This window comes from Apostichopus japonicus, chromosome 22, assembly GCF_037975245.1.
Source record: "Apostichopus japonicus isolate 1M-3 chromosome 22, ASM3797524v1, whole genome shotgun sequence".
NCBI classification, from domain to species: domain Eukaryota; kingdom Metazoa; phylum Echinodermata; class Holothuroidea; order Aspidochirotida; family Stichopodidae; genus Apostichopus; species Apostichopus japonicus.
In genome coordinates, this window is record NC_092582.1 from 2,948,574 (window position 1) to 2,970,655 (window position 22,082).

At 38.7% G+C, this 22,082-nt stretch overlaps 1 protein-coding gene across 3 annotated transcripts in view; it reads left to right on the top strand.

Moving 5' to 3' along the window:
• The window catches only part of LOC139964244 (uncharacterized), a 74,686-nt gene that overhangs the window by 46,792 nt on the left and 5,812 nt on the right, over window positions 1-22,082 (top strand). Inside the window, exons 33-49 of one of the 3 annotated variants that reach the window (XM_071965699.1) lie at window positions 456-1,608; window positions 1,690-2,140; window positions 2,900-4,062; window positions 6,690-6,972; window positions 7,914-8,176; window positions 8,477-8,618; window positions 9,752-10,969; window positions 13,856-13,954; window positions 14,281-14,437; window positions 15,555-15,618; window positions 15,843-15,956; window positions 16,644-16,710; window positions 17,012-17,204; window positions 17,670-17,772; window positions 20,411-20,521; window positions 21,034-21,103; window positions 21,669-21,800. In XM_071965699.1, the coding sequence (XP_071821800.1) occupies window positions 456-1,608; window positions 1,690-2,140; window positions 2,900-4,062; window positions 6,690-6,972; window positions 7,914-8,176; window positions 8,477-8,618; window positions 9,752-10,969; window positions 13,856-13,954; window positions 14,281-14,437; window positions 15,555-15,618; window positions 15,843-15,956; window positions 16,644-16,710; window positions 17,012-17,204; window positions 17,670-17,772; window positions 20,411-20,521; window positions 21,034-21,103; window positions 21,669-21,800 (5,783 nt within the window). Of the gene's footprint in view, window positions 1-455; window positions 4,063-6,689; window positions 6,973-7,913; window positions 8,177-8,476; window positions 8,619-9,751; window positions 11,551-13,855; window positions 13,955-14,280; window positions 14,438-15,554; window positions 15,619-15,842; window positions 15,957-16,643; window positions 16,711-17,011; window positions 17,205-17,669; window positions 17,773-20,410; window positions 20,522-21,033; window positions 21,104-21,668; window positions 21,801-22,082 lie in introns of those variants that run through there. The other 2 variants (XM_071965698.1, XM_071965697.1) reach the window with 2 other exon arrangements.

Consider the following 22,082-nt stretch of genomic DNA (forward strand, 5'->3'; position numbering starts at 1 on the left):
ATGTGTATCACCCAATGCTTGTAAGTTGATGATGGTCATTTTACCAAAACATAGGTCCGGCTGAAATGTACTTGTCCCTTGACGTATTCTTCCAAGAAGATGTACTTGAATGTGTAAAAGTAATTGGCCTGACGTTTCTTGATCGAGCTATAAGACACAAGAAAGCTGGTCTGGAGAATTTGTCAAAATAAAATAGTACCTGTTTTTGATCTTTTCTCAAAAAACAACTTGTATAGACATTCAAGAAAAGCAAAGATGTTACTTTTAGTATAGTATAGTATAGTTTTCTTGATTCTGTCTTTGCTTTAATTTCCCTTTTGTTTATGAGCAATCAGAAATCAGAGATTAATCATTCTCTGATAGGCCTCAATTAGTTTCCTCTCAATAGAATGTTATGATGTTATATGTAGACTTTATTGAATCTAATACAGACACTCTTTCTCTCTCTCTTTCAGGTATGTCAGTCGTATCGTTGTTCACGATTTTCAGAGCAACGTGGACTCTATTGAATCTAATACAAACACTCTTTCTCTTCCTTTCAGGTATGTCAGTCGTATCGTTGTTCACGATCTTCAGAGCAACGGATGGTGGTACTTTCTCTGTCAGTCTTGGCTTGGAATCGGCATAGGGGAAGACTCTCTAGACAAGACCTTCCCAACAGCTTCCCAAGAAGATTTGACCCACTTTCACCATCTGGTCCTCTCGAAAATACAGCGGGACATCAAGGACCAACACCTCTGGGTCTCGGTGATGGTTCGCCCCGCTCACAGCACCTTTACTCGCCTTCAGAGGGCTGCTTGCTGTCTTGCGATAATTCTCACGGCTATGCTGTCAAATATCATCTTTTATGGTGTACCCGAGCAATACGCCACCGAAGAAACTAATATCTCATTCGGTTCCCTCAGTCTCTCATGGAGCAGCGTAGTGATTGGAGTAGAGAGCAGCATCATCACATTCCCTATCAACTATTTAATCGTGGAACTGTTTAGAAACTCCAGATTACACCAGAGGAAAACCAGATCTGGGTCAACGTCATCATTTTCATTTAGTCTTTCGTCAGCATTTAGTCAGTTAACCTTCGCCTCTGCTAATTCCAAGATCTCATCTCTCTATGAAAGTTGCAGAATTTTCTTGTCAAGTGGAAGCCAGTCTTTGAACAGTAATTCTGTTAGGAGTACTTCCAGAGATGTCACTAGCATACCTCCCAGTAGTACTCCGACTCAATCTTCCATAGATTCCTTCAATTCGAAAACAGCGCTCATAGGTGAGAGATGTTCCTCAGTGACACCCACCGGATCATCTCTAGATTCTAATACAGTCTATAAACCTCTGTCCACTCCAGATTCCCCTACTCAGTGGAATTTCATACATTCTGCAGATCATGGCCAAATGGAGACAAACTTTGAAAAGGAGGTTGGGGAGTTTAGAAGCAATCTACAGTCCAAGGATGAGTTGGACGGTATTATCAGGTGTGAGGACGGTAGTATCGAGTGGTGTGGAGTTAGGGAAGCCATCTTGGGAACAAGACCTGATGGAGCAGATAGTAAATTTGATGCTAATATGAATGAATGTGATGTTAGCCAGACAAAAGGATGTGAAACTGGTCGAGTTAGTGCAAGACATAAAGTTGTCTCAGGGAGAGACGCTGAGACCGTCGTATTACGACAGAGTGCTTTAAATTTACCTCAGGTTGCTTTCAGAGGTGGAGGCAGATTTATCGGTCGGGCAGATGGATCAGCGATCAAGAAGGGTCCATCAGAAGATGTTCAACGAGAAGGGCCATTTAAAGATACAGGTGAGGAAGTCTGTCAATTCAAGAGTTCAACAGGAGTTGTTCAACAAGGAGGGCCATTTAAAGATACAGGTGAGGAAGTCTGTCAACAGAAGCGTTCAACAGGAGATGTTCAACAAGAAGGGCCATTAAGAGATAAAGGTGAGGAAGTCTGTCAACAGAAGCGTTCAACAGGAGATGTTCAACAAGAAGGGCCATTTAGAGATACAGTTGAGGAAGTCTGTCAACACAAGAGTTCAACAGGGGATGTTCAACAAGAAGGGCCATTTAGAGATACAGGTGAGGAAGTCTGCCAACACAAGAGTTCAACAGGAGTTGTTCAACAAGAAGGGCCATTTATATATACAGGTGAGGAAGTCTGTCAACACAAGAGTTCAACAGGAGTTGTTCAACAGGAAGGGCCATTTAGAGATACAGTTGAGGAAGTCTGTCAACACGAGAGTTCAACAGGAGTTTTTCAACAAGAAGGGCCATACAGAGATACAGGTGAGGAAGTCTGTCAACACAAGAGTTCAACAGGAGTTGTTCAACAAGAAGGGCCATTTAGAGATACAGGCGAGGAAGTCTGTCAACACAAGAGTTCAACAGGTATTGTTCAGCAAAAAGGGCCATTTAGAGATACAGGTGAGGAAGTCTGTCAACACAAGAGTTCAACAGGAGTTGTTCAACAAGAAGGGCCATTTGGAGATACAGGTGAGGAAGTCTGTCAACACAAGAGTTCAACAGGAGTTGTTCAACAAGAAGGGCCATTTAGAGATACAGGCGAGGAAGTCTGTCAACACAAGAGTTCAACAGGAATTGTTCAGCAAAAAGGGCCATTTAGAGATACAGGTGAGGAAGTCTGTCAACACAAGAGTTCAACAGGAGTTGTTCAACAAGAAGGGCCATGTAGAGATACAGGTGAGGAAGTCTGTCAACACAAGAGTTCAACAGGAGTTTTTCAACAAAAAGGGCCATACAGAGATACAGGTGAGGAAGTCTGTCAACACAAGAGTTCAACAAGAGATGTTCAACAAGAAGGGCCATTTAGAGATACAGGTGAGGAAGTCTGTCAACACAAGAGTTCAACAGGAGATGTTCAACTAGAAGGGCCATTTAGAGATACAGGTGAGGAAGTCTGTCAACACAAGAGTTCAACAGGAGTTGTTCAACAGGAAGGGCCATTTAGAGATACAGTTGAGGAAGTCTGTCAACACGAGAGTTCAACAGGAGTTTTTCAACAAGAAGGGCCATACAGAGATACAGGTGAGGAAGTCTGTCAACACAAGAGTTCAACAGGAGTTGTTCAACAAGAAGGGCCATTTAGAGATACAGGCGAGGAAGTCTGTCAACACAAGAGTTCAACAGGTATTGTTCAGCAAAAAGGGCCATTTAGAGATACAGGTGAGGAAGTCTGTCAACACAAGAGTTCAACAGGAGTTGTTCAACAAGAAGGGCCATTTGGAGATACAGGTGAGGAAGTCTGTCAACACAAGAGTTCAACAGGAGTTGTTCAACAAGAAGGGCCATTTAGAGATACAGGCGAGGAAGTCTGTCAACACAAGAGTTCAACAGGAATTGTTCAGCAAAAAGGGCCATTTAGAGATACAGGTGAGGAAGTCTGTCAACACAAGAGTTCAACAGGAGTTGTTCAACAAGAAGGGCCATGTAGAGATACAGGTGAGGAAGTCTGTCAACACAAGAGTTCAACAGGAGTTTTTCAACAAAAAGGGCCATACAGAGATACAGGTGAGGAAGTCTGTCAACACAAGAGTTCAACAAGAGATGTTCAACAAGAAGGGCCATTTAGAGATACAGGTGAGGAAGTCTGTCAACACAAGAGTTCAACAGGAGATGTTCAACTAGAAGGGCCATTTAGAGATACAGGTGAGGAAGTCTGTCAACAGAAGACTCTGGATATAATCGGCAAGAAGAGTGACTCAAGCGGCTACATTTCAGGCAACCAGGTCCAGAGAGCTGTTTACTCAGATGATTCCTTGACTAATTTAATGCCTACTAACGAAGAAGAAGAAAGGAGATTGAAGGAGCAACCCACCTTCTACCCATACCACCAGGACTATCTACAATCAAAACTGAACCATTTGAAATCGGAAATAGAAGCACTTCCAGAGATGGACGAATCCAAAAGACAGTGTTACCGAAAGGCTGGAAAGAAGCTAGACAGAGTCCTGTACCTCCATGGATGGAGTTGTGGCAAGGAAGATGCTGATGAAGTGACCAATGAGGATGAGGAGCGGGAAGAGGATGGAGACATCAAAAAATATGAAGAGGTTTGTAGAATTATCCCTTTCTTCACTTAACATATTTTATACAGTGATCTAAACCTTTTTTTCGCATTTTTAGTTTCTAAATTTCAGACATTTCTTTTGATATTTTGGAATTATCAATAATTATTTTATTCATTCACAATATGAATGCAAATAAACTCATAGAGACGAGACCCAATTCACTCACCTAACGAACAATTGTGAAGAAATAACTAATCAATATCAATAAGGGGTTTTAATTACAGTCAAATAATTTCAAAATTTTCATATTACTTATTATAGGAACTTGATAATTTCTTGAAAGTTTTTTTTTGTATTGATGAAACCTATTTGGCTTGTCATATGTCCAAAATATTGTTTCATTCATATTTAGCTGCCATTTCAGCCAAGTTCCATGTTACGTTTTGTCAGGAAAATCTAGTTAGACTTCAAACTTATTGTACAAGTACAACAATATGAGTTACAAGTATAAAATTTAATGATTATCATCAATCAATCAATCAATCAGAAAACATTTATACTGTACCTCCAATATCAACACAGTCCTAAAAAGGCGCTAATATTAGTACAAGGCTCTAATCAAGAGGACTAGTGCATTTAATTGGCATTAGTGTCTGTAGTTACAAATCCACACTGTGGACTTTGAGACCAGGGCCCTATTTCATTAAAATTTCATAGAGATCGTTGTCTCCATTCCATCCCTTTGTATCCAATAATATCCGTCATCTTTGTCTCCATTCCATCCCTTTGTATCTAACAATATCATTGTCTTTATCTCCATTCCATCACTTTGTATCTAACAATATCCTTCATCTTTGTCTCCATTCCATCCCTTTGTATCTAACAATATCCATCTTTGTCTCCATTCCATCCCTTTCTATCTAACAATATCCATCATCTTTGTCTCCACTCCATCCCTTTGTATCTAACAATATCCATCTTTGTCTCCATTCCATCCCTTTGTATCTTACAATATCCGTCATCTTTGTCTCCATTCCATCCCTTTGTATCTAACAATATCATTGTCTTTATCTCCATTCCATCCCTTTGTATCTTACAATATCCGTCATCTTTGTCTCCATTCCATCCCTTTGTATCTAACAATATCCGTCATCTTTGTCTCCATTCCATCCCTTTGTATCTAACAATATCCATCTTTGTCTCCATTCCATCCCTTTGTATCTAACAATATCCGTCATCTTTGTCTCCATTCCATCCCTTTGTATCTAACAATATCCGTCATCTTTGTCTCCATTCCATCCCTTTGTATCTTACAATATCCGTCATCTTTGTCTCCATTCCATCCCTTTGTATCTAACAATATCCGTCATCTTTGTCTCCATTCCATCCCTTTGTATCTAACAATATCCGTCATCTTTGTCTCCTTTCCATCCCTTTGTATCTAACAAAATCCTTCATCTTTGTCTCCATTCCATCCCTTTGTATCTAACAATATCCATCTTTGTCTCCATTCCATCCCTTTGTATCTTACAATATCCGTCATCTTTGTCTCCATTCTATCCCTTTGTATCTAACAATATCCATCTTTGTCTCTATTCCATCCTTTTGTATCTTACAATATCTGTCATCTTTGTCTCCATTCCATCCCTTTGTATCTAACAATATCCGTCATCTTTGTCTCCATTCCATCCCTTTGTATCTAACAATATCCATCTTTGTCTCCATTCCATCCCTTTGTATCTAACAATATCCATCATCTTTGTCTCCATTCCATCCCTTTGTATCTAACAATATCCATCTTTGTCTCCATTCCATCCCTTTGTATCTTACAGTATCTGTCATCTTTGTCTCCATTCCATCCCTTTGTATCTAACAATATCATTGTCTTTATCTCCATCCATCCCTTTCTATCTAACAATATCCATCATCTTTGTCTCCATTCCATCCCTTTGTATCTAACAATATCCATCTTTGTCTCCATTCCATCCCTTTGTATCTTACAATATCCGTCATCTTTGTCTCCATTCCATCCCTTTGTATCTAACAATATCATTGTCTTTATCTCCATTCTATCCCTTTGTATCTAACAATATCCATCATCTTTGTCTCCATTCTATCCCTTTGTATCTAACAATATCCATCATCTTTGTCTCCATTCCATCCCTTTGTATCTTACAAAATCCATCTTTGTCTCCATTCCATCCCTTTGTATCTAACAATATCCATCTTTGTCTCCATCCATCCCTTTCTATCTAACAATATCCATCATCTTTGTCTCCATTCCATCCCTTTGTATCTTACAATATCCATCTTTGTCTCCATTCTATCCCTTTGTATCTAACAATATCCATCATCTTTGTCTCCATTCTATCCCTTTGTATCTAACAATATCCATCATCTTTGTCTCCATTCCATCCCTTTGTATCTTACAAAATCCATCGTTGTCTCCATTCCATCCATTTGTATCTAACAATATCCATCATCTTTGTCTCCTTTCCATCCCTTAATACCTAATAATATCCGTCTTTGTCTCAATATCCATCGTTGTCTCCATTCCATCCCTTTGTATCTAACAATGTCCATCATCTTTGTCTCTACTCCATCCCTTTGTATCTAACAATATCCGTCATCTTTGTCTCCATTCCATCCCTTTGTTTCCTCTCTGACAGTTCAAAGGCTGTCTTCCTTGGTGGTCCATCTACATCTCCTGGTTCCTGGTAGTCATTACCTGCATGGCCTCGTCCTTTTTTATCATCCTATACGGCCTTCGATACGGCAAGCAGCAATCTATCGACTGGCTGGTTGCCATGTTTATATCTCTCTTTCAAAGCGTTGCTGTTGTCCAACCAATAAAAGTGGTGGTTTTAGCGACCATGTTTGCTATTCTTCTGCCTTCACATACCCACGACCAGATTGGACTTGGAAAAAGTCGAATCGTAAATGCCAGAGAAGGTAATCTGGAATTTATTGTCTATTTAACTTTTATGCTTCAGTACTACTGCAAGTCAATAGAAAATATATTTTTCATTTGTGTTAGAAGTAATAACTTTTTAATCAATATAAGTTTCATAAGATTGATTCTATCCTTCTGCCTTCTGATGGTTGGCCATGGAACACACAATACCTTGAGCTCTTGGTGTAAATTTGGTGTTGTTGCTATCCTTTTGCTTGGGATTACTGGCAGTAGAACACAATAGTTTGAGCTCATGGTGTAAATTGGGTGTTGATACTGTCCTTTTGCTTGGGATTACTGGCAGTGCAGCACAATAACTTGAGCACTTGGTGTAAATTTGGTGTTGTTGCAATCCTTTTGCTTGGGAATATTGGCAGTAGAACACAATAGGTTGAGCTCATGGTGTAAATTGGGTGTTGATACTGTCCTTTTGCTTGGGATTATTGGCAGAAGAACACAATACGTTGAGCCGATCATGGTGTAAATTGGGTGTTGATGCTATCCTTTTAGCTTGGGATTACTGGCAGTACAGCACAATCACTTGAGCTCTTGGTGTAAATTCGGTGTTGTTGCTATCCTTTTTCTTGGGAATATTGGCAGTAGAACACAATAGGTTGAGCTCATGGTGTAAATTGGGTGTTGATGCTATCCTTTTTACTTGGGATTACTGGCAGTAGAGCACAACAAGTTGAGCTCATCATGCTCATGGTGTGAAATTGGTGTCGTCCAAATAGAAATGAAACAAATGTTATCTGTAGATTTCTCAACATCTATTTGTTGTCTTTAAGTTTTTGCAAAGGAAACTGTAAGTGAAGTAAGTAATTTTTACAAATGAGATAACAAGGTTGCAAATGATATCATAATTTAAATACATTTAACCCCTCTCATGATGCATGATTCTTGCTCCTGAAATGACACTTGTATGTCTTTCCTTCATCAGTTGTATCAAAGGGCGGGAATTTAGTAATCCCCCTTCAACAGCTCAGGAATAGCAGCTTCTATAAACCTCCTGTTACCAAGAGAGTGGAGAAGGCTCGTAAGAAACGACTGGCCCGTGCAAAGATGTACTCTCTCCTGAAGGCGACTCTGGGCCAGGTGGCCTTCATATTCTTGGTCCTTGAGATAGCCTACATGCAACGGGACCCTAACACTTACCTTATGCATCATACCCTGTCAAATATATTTACTGAGGAAGCTGATGAGGTAATGTTTCTTGAATCCAAGTCTGGAGTGGAGGGTGTTTGGGGGAGGGGGGTGGGAGGGGGGAAGAGGCAGGGTGACGTTTGTAGCAGGTGGGTAAAGCCTGGATGGTATTTAGGTATCCAGTGTCTGGATTCTTGCATTCGGTGAAGTTTTATGAGATAGTTTTACTGTTATCAATAACATAAGGTATTTAATCCTCCTCCCCATTTCCACTCCCTCCAAAAAATAAAATTTCAATAAATACATATGAAATATTATTAACACCAGAAATAATTGTCTGATTTGATCATGTTTTGGCAGGTCGGTAAATCGGAAGATTTACAAGAGTGGATGAAGGAGGTATTTGTGCCAAACCTTTATGGAGGCGTTGAAGGTTTCATCACTGGTGACTTGGCTTTGCGATTGGGTGGAGCGAGACTCAGGCAGCTAAGGATTGAGACATGTATGTATGCTTGTATGTATGTATTTTAGATCATCCTGCAAGCAGGAACTCGCGAAGAAGCTTCATTGGCTTATCAAAGCCACAAGCTGACCGAAGTCAGTCTCTTACATTCATATTTAAGGTCCATGATTATGAATTGTTAATTGTCAACAACTCTGTAACTGGACGACATACATTAATCTGGGAGTGACTCGAACCGGGGGACCTTATGACTGAAAGGCACCAGCGTTAACCACTGAGCTAACACTCCTAGTACACATAATAGAACTAATAGAAGGATCAAATGTAAATAAATACTAGTAACTATATCATCTATGAAGTTTCCAGTTAAAACAATGGCTTTGATAAGTTAACAATATACAAAAACAAAAATTTCAGAGTGAAGATAGAATTTATATTATTGTCAGGATATTAGCATATTGTCAATAAAAACAGACTGCAAATGTTATTGGCAGAACAAATATATATTTATTGAACTCCCTTCTCTGCTGCTTGGTGGGTTGTATCAAATGAAACTGGGTTACACAGTACTCAAAGGTACTGTGGCTTCTGACTGGCACCCCCCCTCCCCTCTCCCTCCCCCAGCAAGAAATGGCTATATTGGGTTAACCACCAACTAATTGGGCCTGAGTAGCTCAGTTGGTAGAGCACTGAGCTTGTAAATCAGAGGTCTCTGGTTTGAATCCCAGACTAGCCATTAATTGTTTCCAGCCGATGTATTGGCTCTTGTCCATAAATATTTCACATTAAATTAAATTTCCAACAGATCACAATTTTAGACCAGCATTTGGCCAACAGCATTCACTTGACAGTATTGAAGATGCCTTTGGTGATTCTTTATTAATTAGTATGCATATTTATCTGAGTTACTTTGCATATCGGGTGATGTATAATTATGTGCATTGAAACTTTTATATCTTAGCTCATGTTTTCTTCAAGTAAGTGTCTCTCATTTGTTGTAGTACAATTGCTGTTTGGTCTGTAGTCAGCCAATACTTGCTATTACTAAAGGAAAAATCAATCTTCACCATCTGATATTTTGCACATGAATTTCAGATTCTTATTGTAATTTATGACATGAGTCATATCCTTAAAATACCATTTTTTTTTTTTTTTGTTCTTCTCATCAACAGATGAATGTGAGGTCGATACACGCATGCAATCTTTCAGCAAGGAATGTAAAGAGAGGTCCGATGAAACGGGTGGTCCAATCGGGGGACCATGGGACACCTCATCCGACCCAGAGTCACCCTGGGTGTATCAACCGGCCAGCATACTGGAAGGGAGTTTCACTACTAAGACGGCCTCTGCTAGAAATGACCGGGGTGGTTATGCAATTTATCTGGGCACGACTTACGAGTCGGCCATGAATCAGCTAGAGTTTATCGAAGATACCTCTTGGATAGACTCTGGAACCAAAGCGGTCTTTATCGAATGGAATCTATTCAACCCTCACACAAACTTGCTCTGCATATGCAGTATGCTGTACGAGCAACAGCGGACGGGGGCGTACACCTCGTCCTCCCATTTTGAGGTGATGCGCCCATTGGATATGAAGACACCAGTAGATAAAATCAGTCTCAGTCTGGAGAGTGTCTACATTCTGGTCATTCTGGCGCTCATCCTGATCGAGGCCAAGAAATACCGTCGGAACAGAGCGGAATATTGGGACTTTTGGAACCTCCTCACTCTGTTCATCATTTTCCTGTCTCTGTTATCCACCGCGGTCTATATATTCTGGCTGACGTCGCTCTGGAATATTCTTCAAAGTTACTTACGAGATCCGGAAGAGTTTCACAGCTATTTCAAACCGGCGTTCCTCAGTCATGTCTTCAATAACCTCGTCGCTTTCATCGTCTTCTTCTCGACTTTAAAGTGCGCCAAGATCCTCCGATACAATCGAACCATTCATCTCATGCAGGTGACCTTCAAGTTTTTGGCTAGGAAGTTCAGCATGTCACTTCTGGTCGTCGCGATCATCTTCTTTGCTTTCACAAATCTGAGTTTCCAGTTGTTTGGCAGTTCCATCTACATCTTTAACTCTATCGTCTCTTCCCTGGAATCTATGTTTCTCTTCGTCAGCGGAGGTTTCGATCAATTTCTGGAGGTCAGCGATCAGTATCCAGTCTTGGGACCGACATTTTTCATAATAATCAGCTTTGTTCTCATTTACATATTCATGAACTTGATGATCATATTCATCGTTGAATCATTCATGAGGGCACAAGTCTATTGTGATGAATTGGATCACAGGGACGTGGTCGGTGTTTTTATTGATTGGTTCATTTCTGTGATTGGTGTGAAAACAGAAACCAAAGACAAAGAAGATTTAACAGAGAAAGATACACATGGTCAGACTTTTAGCCAAATATAAACATTTGGGGTAGGAGTGAAAAGTGGGGGGGCGGGGGTCAGTGGCAGAGCTCGGGGTATTGGTCAGGAGGGGCAAGAATGGTCTGTAGGGGCGCTTTCGACACTATCTAAGTGGAGCTCCACCACTGGTTGGCGTGTAGCATACAGACAATTTTTGAGTAAAGATACTCCCTAGATCGCCGGAAATGACCCTTTCCTGGCCTGGCTAATTTGCAGATAAACGAAGAATAAATAGGTGTCATCGCCAAATTACACCAACAAAATGTGACAAATGTCAATAAGTAGATGAGAGCGCAATAAAGTCAATAATCTAGAAAAAGTAAAAAGTGGTAAAGAGCTGAAAAGGGCACCAGCAGTCCATTTGAGTCCGTCAGGGGGCATCCACCCCCCTCCTGACTGTATGGGCGCTCCGCCACTGGCGGGGGTGTTGCAAGGTCATTGTTGGTAGATATCTACCAATCTTGATCAACAACATTAATGTTCTTTCCATTTTGATCAGCTTTATTTCATTTCTTAAATCATTTCTGTTGATAAGGCAAATCCTTTTCTGTACTTTTTTTTTAAAGATATTTCCTTCATCTCCATCATTTATGACAGATACTCATCGTTTTATTTTTTTACTTTATGTGAATTCTGGTAGATTTTGTTTAAATAAACTCAAAAACACTCATTCCTTTGTTTATGAAGACAATGGTTGATTGTTGGTTCATGTGCTGCAAGATGCTGCCTTGACAATTAATCACACATATTGAGTCATGTTCCATTAATGTTGGTTCCTTCTGACCAAACTATATTAAAGTTTGCTCATATTTGGATTACCTCCATTCTTGCCAAGAGAGATTTGTGGTAACAACTGTTTGGCTGTTCCTACTTTAGTTTTAGTTTTTAATTATATTAATCAGGGGCGTTATTAATTAAGGGCAGTCCTATTGGTTGGGCAATCAGGCAGGGCACAGAGCAGTAGTGGGTCCACTAACCTTCTTACCAACTGTGATTTTTAGAACCCTTGCACCCCAAGATTTGCTTAAGATTTGAAGGGATAGGGGGGGGGCAAGGATCCCTCACTGGCTATGCTACTGTTGTAGGGTGAGAGATGCATAGCATTTGTACTGTCTTGTCCAGGACATTAGATCCTTGTCAATCCGCCCCTGTTTTCTATCCACTATAGAGGACTTTGTCCTAAAATGCATTGTCTATTTTTGTTCCAATTTAATACAGACTTCAAAGTTTGTCTAATTTTGTCATTCATGGTGCAATTTAATAGTCAACCGGGGAAAAGGTTATTTATGTAGGTAGATACATTGTCTTTATGTTGACAGTTGAGTGTGGTACCACCAAATAATGAAAGATTGAGCATAAAAACACAGATACAAGATGAAACTGAAGTTTCAAGATAAAAATATATAGAACAGAGATTGTAGAAACAACAGTGCCAGCAGAATGCTGAAAATAAAATATAAATATTCTCTTAATAGTATTCAGAATTCTCTTAAATTATTTTCTTAATTTATTTAATAATCCTCCTGCAAGCAGGAACTCGTGAAGAAGCCTCATTGGGTTATCAAAGCCGCAAGCCGACCGAAGTCAGTCTCTTAGATTCATATTTAACGTCCATGATTATGAATTGTCAATTGTCAACAACTCTGTAACTGGATGACATTCATTAATCTTGGAGTGACTCGAACCGGGGACCTTATGATTGGAAGGCACCGGCGTTAACCACTGAGCTAACACTCCTTGTCTGCAACTGTAGAAAACCATCTTAACATTCAGGTGTGATCAAATCATGGGAAATAAAAACTGGTGCAAGCCCAAATAGCAAAGGAAAAAAAATTCAAAAGATAAGGTTTCTGTGGGCCGTTAAATGTTTGCTCAGTTTTTCAATGGCCTCTCATTAGGTGTGGATTGGGGGGGGGGGGGATGGGCATGGGAAGAATTTTAAGGGTGTACACTCTCCTTTTAATCTCACATAAACATTCAAGTAGTTATGTAGCACATTTTTTTATATTTTTCAGGGTTTTGAACATAATATTAATTTAATTAAACTGTAATGGTTGTGTGCATCACCACTCTGTGCAAAAAAGGAAATAGAATTATAAAATCGTTTTTCTGCTTGTTGAGTAAGGTTGATATTTCCTTTTTAAACTTTTAACAAAATTGAGTTTTTTTGCAATGTTTAAGTTCCCATTCAAATACATAGTTTATTGCTTTCAGTTTCATCTATGAAATATTAAATTATTTACAATAGGTATGAAGAGATTTTATTTTAATATAAATATTATATTTATGCATTATATACTGTAAAAGTGGTAATTTGAGTCAACTGGGATGATTTTGATTCATAACTTATTAGAAGATAAGTACTCTTGCAGAATAATAAAAATGTTTACACTGAGTACACATACTGTTGAATTTTATTCTGTGTGTTATACAAGCGCCCCTGTCCTTTCCCCATCCTTCCCTCTACATGTGAGATGCAAATAGAGATAATTAAAACCCATTAGCCATGTAAACCAAGAAAACTTCATGTTTTTGAATTAAATCTCAGATCTCAAGTTGCTAAATTTCATTCAAATCTTTTTCTCTTTCAATTGAAAGACTGCAGACTAAAATGATTGTAACCCATCTTGCCATGTAAAACTATTATAACCCATATTGCTATGTAAATCGGGAAAAAATTCATCTGAATGAATTACGTCTCTGAACTCAAGTTGATAAATTTCATTCGATTTTACTATCTTTCGATTAAAAATTGATTGCCGAAGTTTGCTGTACAAATGCCATCTGGCAAATCTTTGTTTTACTTTCGTCAAACTGCAAGGTATCGTATATTGTTATAGTGATACCTTCAATACGGCAAAGAGCTGAAAGAAAGGCGTTCTTCGCAGCTTGTGCTTTGTTTTTGCATTACTCGACTGCGAGAGTCGAAAGGAGTGACCATCAGAGGATTTGGGATCTCAGAGGTCATCATTTTCTATCTTTTAGTTAGCTTACAGGAATTACGACCTCTTTTACTCTAACAGGATTGTGTAGCTCGCGTGAGTTCTGTAGCATAACCGGTACTTTCGCAAACAATACATGGCTAACTCTTATCTTAGGGAAGTTAGAAACTGCTGAACTTGATGTTTTGAGTATTTCCCTATGACGTTTAGCTTCCCCTTTCCGGTCATTTTGAAAAATTCAGATTTAATCTTAGCTGTTCTTTTGGTGGAACTGGAACATTACTAGCCTATCCCACCTGGAGACTCGTTTCTGCTTCATTGCTGCTTAATTATGACAACATTTGTAGGAGAAGTTGAGACTGTGACAACATTAGACTGTGGTAGAGGAGTGAGATGTTCCACAAATATAAGGAAAGGCACAACATTGCTCCGAGAAGGATGCATCGCTTGTGTCCTGTGTGAGGATGTAAGAGGAAGCTATTGTGATCACTGCTTGCTACCAGGGTCAGTAACGTTCAGTCAGATAATCAGATTCATCGCTGCAATTTGTTTCTCATTTTTTTTTTACATTTACTCTATAAGGATCTTTTAAAGGCAGTGGCGTAGGAAGGTATTTTTGAGTGGGGGGGGGCTGAAGACTGATGGCCTGCCTGGGGGAGGGGGTTTCCCCCTCCCTTTTTGATTTTTTTTAGCATTTCCAGGTGGCCTCAGATGCAATTTTGTGCAATATAGCACACTTCAACACCCACTCCATTTTGTAAATAATTTTGCACTTTCACCTGGCCTTAGATGCAATTTGGTGCTCCAAATGAGATTTTTTTCTCATTTGGAAATGAAATAGGGATTTTCTGACTTGCAAATTGGGGGGGGGAATGATACTTCCGCCCCCATATTTTTCACTGGGGGATGGTGCCCCCCAGCCCCCCCCCCCCGGTTCCTACGCCCTTGTTTAAATGTTTTGAGATTACAGAGATAGGCTACTCCAAAGTGTAACCCAGCTCTAGTTTACAAACAGTTGGAAAGAGTCATACATGCCGATACGGTTCTTTGTTTGATTGTACAGTACATGTTACCATATGCTCAGCTGTTTGTGCTTGCCATCACTAGCGGTCGATTTAGCCCCTTAATTTTTTTAGGAAAAATGAAACATAATAGCTGAATAAATTAAAATGTCAAATATACTGCATCGCATGTTTACGCTATACATTTTGAGAATTGCACCGCAAGTGCGAATAAGTGTGTTGCTTTTTGCGATACGATACCGGCTAAATCAAATATTGGGTATTACTCTCTGGCCAATTTATCAAATATAGTACAATTCTAGTACCAATTCCACATGGTTATTGTTATGCTAAATGTCAACCACCTTGTCAAAATTAAAGTGAATCCAGAAGAAATAAACATATCTTTGTTGTCCTCTGTAGAAAGTCCAACAGAATGTCCTCCAAGGCTTTGCTTTGCAAACTGTATGCCACTGCAGCACAGAGGTAGACTAATTTTCTAACATAGAGATTGTATCATTGCTTTAAACTGATAGTAAGTATCATTACATTCGATGTATAGTATTTGGCACTTCAATCCCACTGGCATTCATCCTCTTGTTTGTGTTTTCCTTTCTCAGATATGATAAGTTAATGCGATGTTCTGGTTGCAAGTTTGCTCGTTACTGCAATAGAAAGTGCCAGGTATGTATTTGAAACTGTGTCACTCAATTCCTTTATATGCAGATAGGCCAAAAGGTGTTACAGAATTTTTATCAAGCAATTGAAGAATTGTCCTAAAAAATTCATCAAGAATTTTACCAGTTGTCAACTACAGCAACCATCCAAATGGCTGTCTGACATCTGAGTTCCTTTTCATTCATAATGTGTTTTTTTCTTTGTCGTTTTTGCTTTTCTGACTTTGACAGAAAAATGCGTGGGTTGAGCATAAAGAAGAATGCAAGGGCCTTCAGAGAGTGGCCCCTAATGTACCTACAGATACTGTCAGGCTGCTTGCAAGGATTATGTGGAGATCTAAAAGGGTGAGGATGGAATTAAAATAAGCTGGTAACAATTCATTACCAGAGCTTTAAACTTGTTATGTGTGCAAACATTCACCAAATTAAGTCATTTTTTTAAAAAGTTTAGGTAGCTACTGCAGTGCACTATTTAGTTCAAAACTTAATGTGAAATGATGAAATATTGTAGTTGGTTGGTTTTACATTTAATTACTCACAATAGTATTGTCATGACAATACCAATTTCAAAACAAAATATGTATGTTTAAATATGGCTAGACATTCCTGGAAGCACATCCATATGATGGTATGGTGTTTTATTGTTTAATATTTGATTTAAACAAGTTTTATACCAACACAGTTTGAATCGAAAGAAACTCTAGAGGTAAACTAAATGCTATGTATTTACACGGTATTGTGAGTTTCATCAAAATCAGCTGCTTTTAAGTTCTAATAACGGCCAACCAGATACAGTCATAAATATGTGAGATGTTTATAGTCCAATAGTGAATGTACAACAAGCAGGTATTTCAACATCTTTTGTTTCTTTTCAAGAGTTAATGGTGTGTGTTTGGTTGCAAAGATTTACAACAAAAAAACAAATAGTAATAGGAGTCAATTGAATTCCTGATCAATCTAAATTAAATGCTATTTTTTAATGATTACAAGTACTGTGTCTAGTGTACATCTTTTTTCTCATCATTTTGACAGTTAACAAAGCCAGCCATTGATAAAGATGACAAAAATTTTCCTTTAACAATAGAACAGCTTCAGGGTGGTAAGTATAGTGTAATTTCTACCCCCCCCCCCCCCCCCATGAAATAGACTAGTTTTAAATATGGAGCATTAGCAATCTCTGCTTTTCGATAATAAATTTGCTTGTTAAAAATTATTAATTTCATTGTCGTAGAATTTTTGTTTTGAATTGTACCAAGGTACAGTACATGTTGATGTTAATTATGGTCCATTATACCAAAATATATCAGGTGAAAAATTTGTTTCAGAAATTCCTCTGCCTTTCTGGTTAAGTCTTGAATCATTGCTTTTAGTTTTTATAGAATAACTTTGTTTACTCACAGATGTAGACAAGATGGTAGAACAAAGAAGGGCGCACATAGGGGCGGTATTCTTTGTCCTGGAAAAATTCCTCGGAGGCAATTTGCTTGGCTACACAGCCGCTGAAATCTTACGCTTGTTCGTGATCGTCGAGATCAATGGATTCCACTTATTTGACCACGAGCTCAAAAATATTGGCTATGCTCTTTATCAGAGGTACGTTATGTGGTGCGTTTTGTCTCACTGGTCAATTTGTGAAGGCCATGGAGAACAACAGTAACAGTCAGCAATGACTTGAGGCACTTGAACCCAGTAATAGTTATCTGCTTCTAAAATTACTCCTTGGCTAGTATACAGTTTATTTCCAAATGTCAATTTTCAACAGGTTTATAGCTAAATTGAAAGATAAATATCATTATGGATCGATTTGTCTGTTCTCAACTATAAATGTTATGCTAATGATCATATTTAATTAACTTCCACTGCAAAAATAGCTGGTGTTCAGATTAACATTTATTTCCAACTCTCTAGATGCTAAGTTTGCTAACATACAGTTTCTTTTCAACTTTTTAGATGCATATTAAAAACCTCCATCTCTGCACTTAACCCCCCCCCCCAAAAAAAATAAAATGCTGGTATGCAAAATAATGTTCTTAACTCTCTTGTTTTGTCAAAATTTAGGGCATCAATGGTGAACCATCACTGTGAACCAAACTGTCTTGTAGTCTTTGATGGACCAATCCTAGAAGTCAGGTCACTTCAGGACCTCAAGGAAGGGGATGAGGTTAGTCTTAGGATAGTCACAGACTCTACGAGAGGTGTAGCTGCAGTCACATTCTAGAGTGACAAGGTCAAAGGTCATGCCATGACATTCATGTCACAAAAGCATATTGATGCCTCATATGACTGTTAAGTACCTGATAGATTTCATATAAGATAAGGAAGAATATCAGTGCCCAATATTGGAAGTTACCACTTGACCAGTACTGTAATGGGGAAGATAGAATATCAGTGCCCAATATTGGATGTTACCACTTGACCAGTATTGTAATGGGGTAGATAGAATATCAGTGCCCGATATTGAATGTTACCACTTGACCAGTATTGTAATGGGGAAGATAGAATATCAGTGCCCAATAATATTGAATGTTACCACTTGACCAGTATTGTAATGGGGTAGATAGAATATCAGTGCCCAATAATATTGAATGTTACCACTTGACCAGTATTGTAATGGGGTAGATAGAATATCAGTGCCCAATAATATTGAATGTTACCACTTGACCAGTATTGTAATGGGGTAGATAGAATATCAGTGCCCAATATTGGATGTTACCACTTGACCAGTATTGTAATGGGGTAGATAGAATATCAGTGCCCAATATTGAATGTTACCACTTGACCAGTATTGTCATGGGGTAGATAGAATATCAGTGCCCAATATTGAATGTTACCACTTGACCAGTATTGTAATGGGGTAGATAGAATATCAGTGCCCAATATTGGATGTTACCACTTGACCAGTATTGTAATGGGGTAGATAGAATATCAGTGCCCAATATTGAATGTTACCACTTGACCAGTATTGTAATGGGAAAGATAGAATATCAGTGTCCAATATTGAATGTAACCACTTGACCAGTATTGTAATGGGGAAGATAGAATATCAGTGCCCAATGTTGAATGTTACCACTTGACCAGTATTGTAATGGGGAAGATAGAATATCAGTGTCCAATATTGAATGTTACCACTTGACCAGTATTGTAATGGGGAAGATAGAATATCAGTGCCCAATATTGGATGTTACCACTTGACCAGTATTGTAATGGGGGAGATAGAAATTTCAGTGCTCAAGACAGCATACTGCTGGCTGAGATGGAAGTTTACTACCTAAAAATTATATTTAGTATGCAAAAGAGGAAAGAAATTTATGGCTGAAACGAACTTTGAACCAGTGACCTCTGGGTTACAAGTCCAGGGCTCTACCAACTGAGCTACCCAACCTTTAGGTGGTGTTGATCCCTATATAGCCATGTCTTTGCTCGGGGAAGGGGGGGAGGGGAGGGGGGACCAATCAAAAGCCACAGTACCTTGCATACCATGTAACCAGAGATTATGCCCCAGTTTTTTGTTATGTTTTTTTCGCACTCAGATTGTTCATAATACAAAAAAGAACAGAGATGACATAATAGAACGAAACAGATTGAAAAGAACAAAAAGAGTAACAGGAGCTATAAACCCATTGGGCTGACAGAACGTCAGCCCATTTCCAATTGGGCCCTACAGACAAAAAATTGCACTTTCAATGGTAAATTCCAATAACACCAATAAATAAAACTCTAAAAACGCACATATTGCACATAATTTTGAAAAGTGCCTCCCCCTCCCCCCACACCCTATATTACATGAGATTCATTCAACACTACCCAGAAATGCGACAGGGAAGGGAATTCAAGAGAAATTGTGCGAGTTTGTTTTTTATATAATTATGTGTAAAAGTATGTTGGCCTAACGTTTCGATCCTAGCAGGATCTTCTTCAAAGGCTAGGGGGTAGGTTTTTTCCCTACCCCCTTCCCTTAATCCTCTCTTTGTCCCTCCACTGTTTATCTCCTACTGTACCTCTCCTCTTCCCCTGTTGGTTTCTTTCTTTCTTCTCTCCATCCCTTGTCTACTAATCCCCTTACATCTATCTCTTTGTGTTCACCATGCTCATTAACCTGTCTGTATTCTGTGCGTGTTTTTGTCCCTTCTGTTACTGTTACATGTCATTTAGCCTTTGAAGAAGATCCTGTTAGGTTCGAAACGTCAGGCCAACTTACTTTTACACATTCTCCTACATAGGCTGTCTAGTGGATAAGCAGTTTGCTAACAGTTTTATTTTATTTTGATATAATTATGTAAGTAAAGGAATGACAGCACTCCGACTGGGGAAGTAAAGACAAATGCAAAAAGGCAAAGAATTGTATGGCTAAAACAGGATGCACACCAGGGACTTCTGGGTTTCCAGCCTATTTCATTAATTTTGCAGATGGTAAAGGGGAGTAGTGGAGGGACAAAAGTTATAGGATGTTACAAAGTACTAGAAGTTTCCATACATTCTTATCGTTTGGACACATGGAAATACACAAACAAATGCTATGCTATCTGTCAAACATTAAGCTGGAAAGGCAATTGCTTGAACTATGCGAGCAATTTTGACTTAAAAGTATTAGGGATATTGTTGCTCACATGAAGTATCAGTGCAGGAAAGCAGTTTTAAATAATTTAAAAAAAAAAATATCAAAATTATAGTAATTTACAAATTTGCTTTGATACGTTTTCAAGGTACGTTTGGCAGATACATTCAAAACCTTCGGGGTAAATTTTTCTATCTCTATGTATATATATTGAGTATTTGATTTTGTTCTCCATATGTAACAGTTATTGATCACTTACATTGAGACTTTGGCAACCACAGAAACAAGAAGGTTCATGTTGATGGAACAATTCCGTTTTCACTGTATGTGCAGCAAATGTGAAGATCCCTGCAGCGTAAGTAGGAAATCCTTTCTGAATTTCTTTGGGAAATTTATAGAAAAATTATTTGTCCAAAGACTCTGAATTTACACTTTCATATTACATTGTTAATTAGTCCTTTGGTTTAAGTATAAATAATCATTCCTAAAAGGCTGATTTATCTGATTTTTCAAGGGTACTGTCTTTTTCTTTTTCCATCAATTCACCGTCCTGTAAATTTATTTGTGATTGTGATCATTGGCAGTGCTGAAGAGAAGTTTTGTTTCACTTGGACATGGAAGGAGGGGAGAGGGGTATGAGTAGTGTAGATTGGAGGTGTGATGTGATGATGAGTGGGAATGTGACAACATCATTTGGCACAACTGTGTACAAGGTTGGATAATACCCACTGTATGCCAACCACCCCCCCCCCCCCCCCTCCCTCCCTCCAAGTCATACCCCAACCAAAACTCAATGTCGATTGTGCTTTATCTGAGATTGTTTTGGAAAGAAAAATGTTAAAGAATAATACAATTCTGTCTAAACAGGATCAGATTTTGAAGTGTGTTGCCTGCCCTGTTGAGGACTGTTATGGTTTATTGAAGAAGAATGATCTCGGTAGGTATTACACATATGTGTGTTGTTTTAACATTAATTTTTATTCACATGTGTAGAAATGCACAGCTAAAAGTGAACACATTTTGTAACCATAGGTAGATTCTATGGGATATCCTACAATTAAACTCTTCATTCTTAATTGGCCTCCACTTGCCTACAGTCAAATAGTGCTTGTTTAGTCTTTGTTTAGTTTTATACCTGTTTATTGGTTTGGTCCTTCCTTGTGTGACAGAGAAGCCAAATTTGTGATAATTTGTACCATGTGGGTGAAATGATAATTGGTAGTAACAGATCTGGTCTGCAAGGAAGTAGAAGGGGAGGGGGGAGGGGGGAGGGAGAGTGATGGAATATATGTAAGCTGTGATAAATGTCTCTTATGTATCTGTAGAGAGTAATCCATTCCTGGTCCGAAATCAAAGTGTAACAATATTGAAGTTTCCTCTTAACCTCTGAATTTCGTATCATATTTTCCAAGATATCACATCCATATGAGAAATTATTTGTTAATAGCATTTTTGCTCAATTTCTGGTTGATTCTCTGTCTCTCTCTTCTTGTCTCGTCAAGCTGAAGATGCGAAATGTACTTCCTGCGGATCGAATCGCTCTTCTAGTGATGCATTGTGGGAAAATGCACTCGCTGCCGAGAATAGCGCAGAGGGTCTCTTGGAGTCGGCGAACAACTTCAGAAAGAACGGAGATATCCTTTTCATAAAACTGCAGTCGATAATGAGTGTAAGGGTACAAAGAGATGAACTGAATTTTATGGTATATTTTAGATTATACAACACCTAATTGTATTCTGGTCATTTGATTGGTCAATTGCTCGTTGATTGCATGCAAAATCCGCTCTATTCCACTCTATGAAATAGAACAATGGGTTATACTTTTTTGGTAGCACTTTTTTCAATGGTAAGAGAGCAGAGAAACTTGTCTGTTCAAAGCAATCTGTTGCATGAGTGCATTTTACCCATCTTAATAT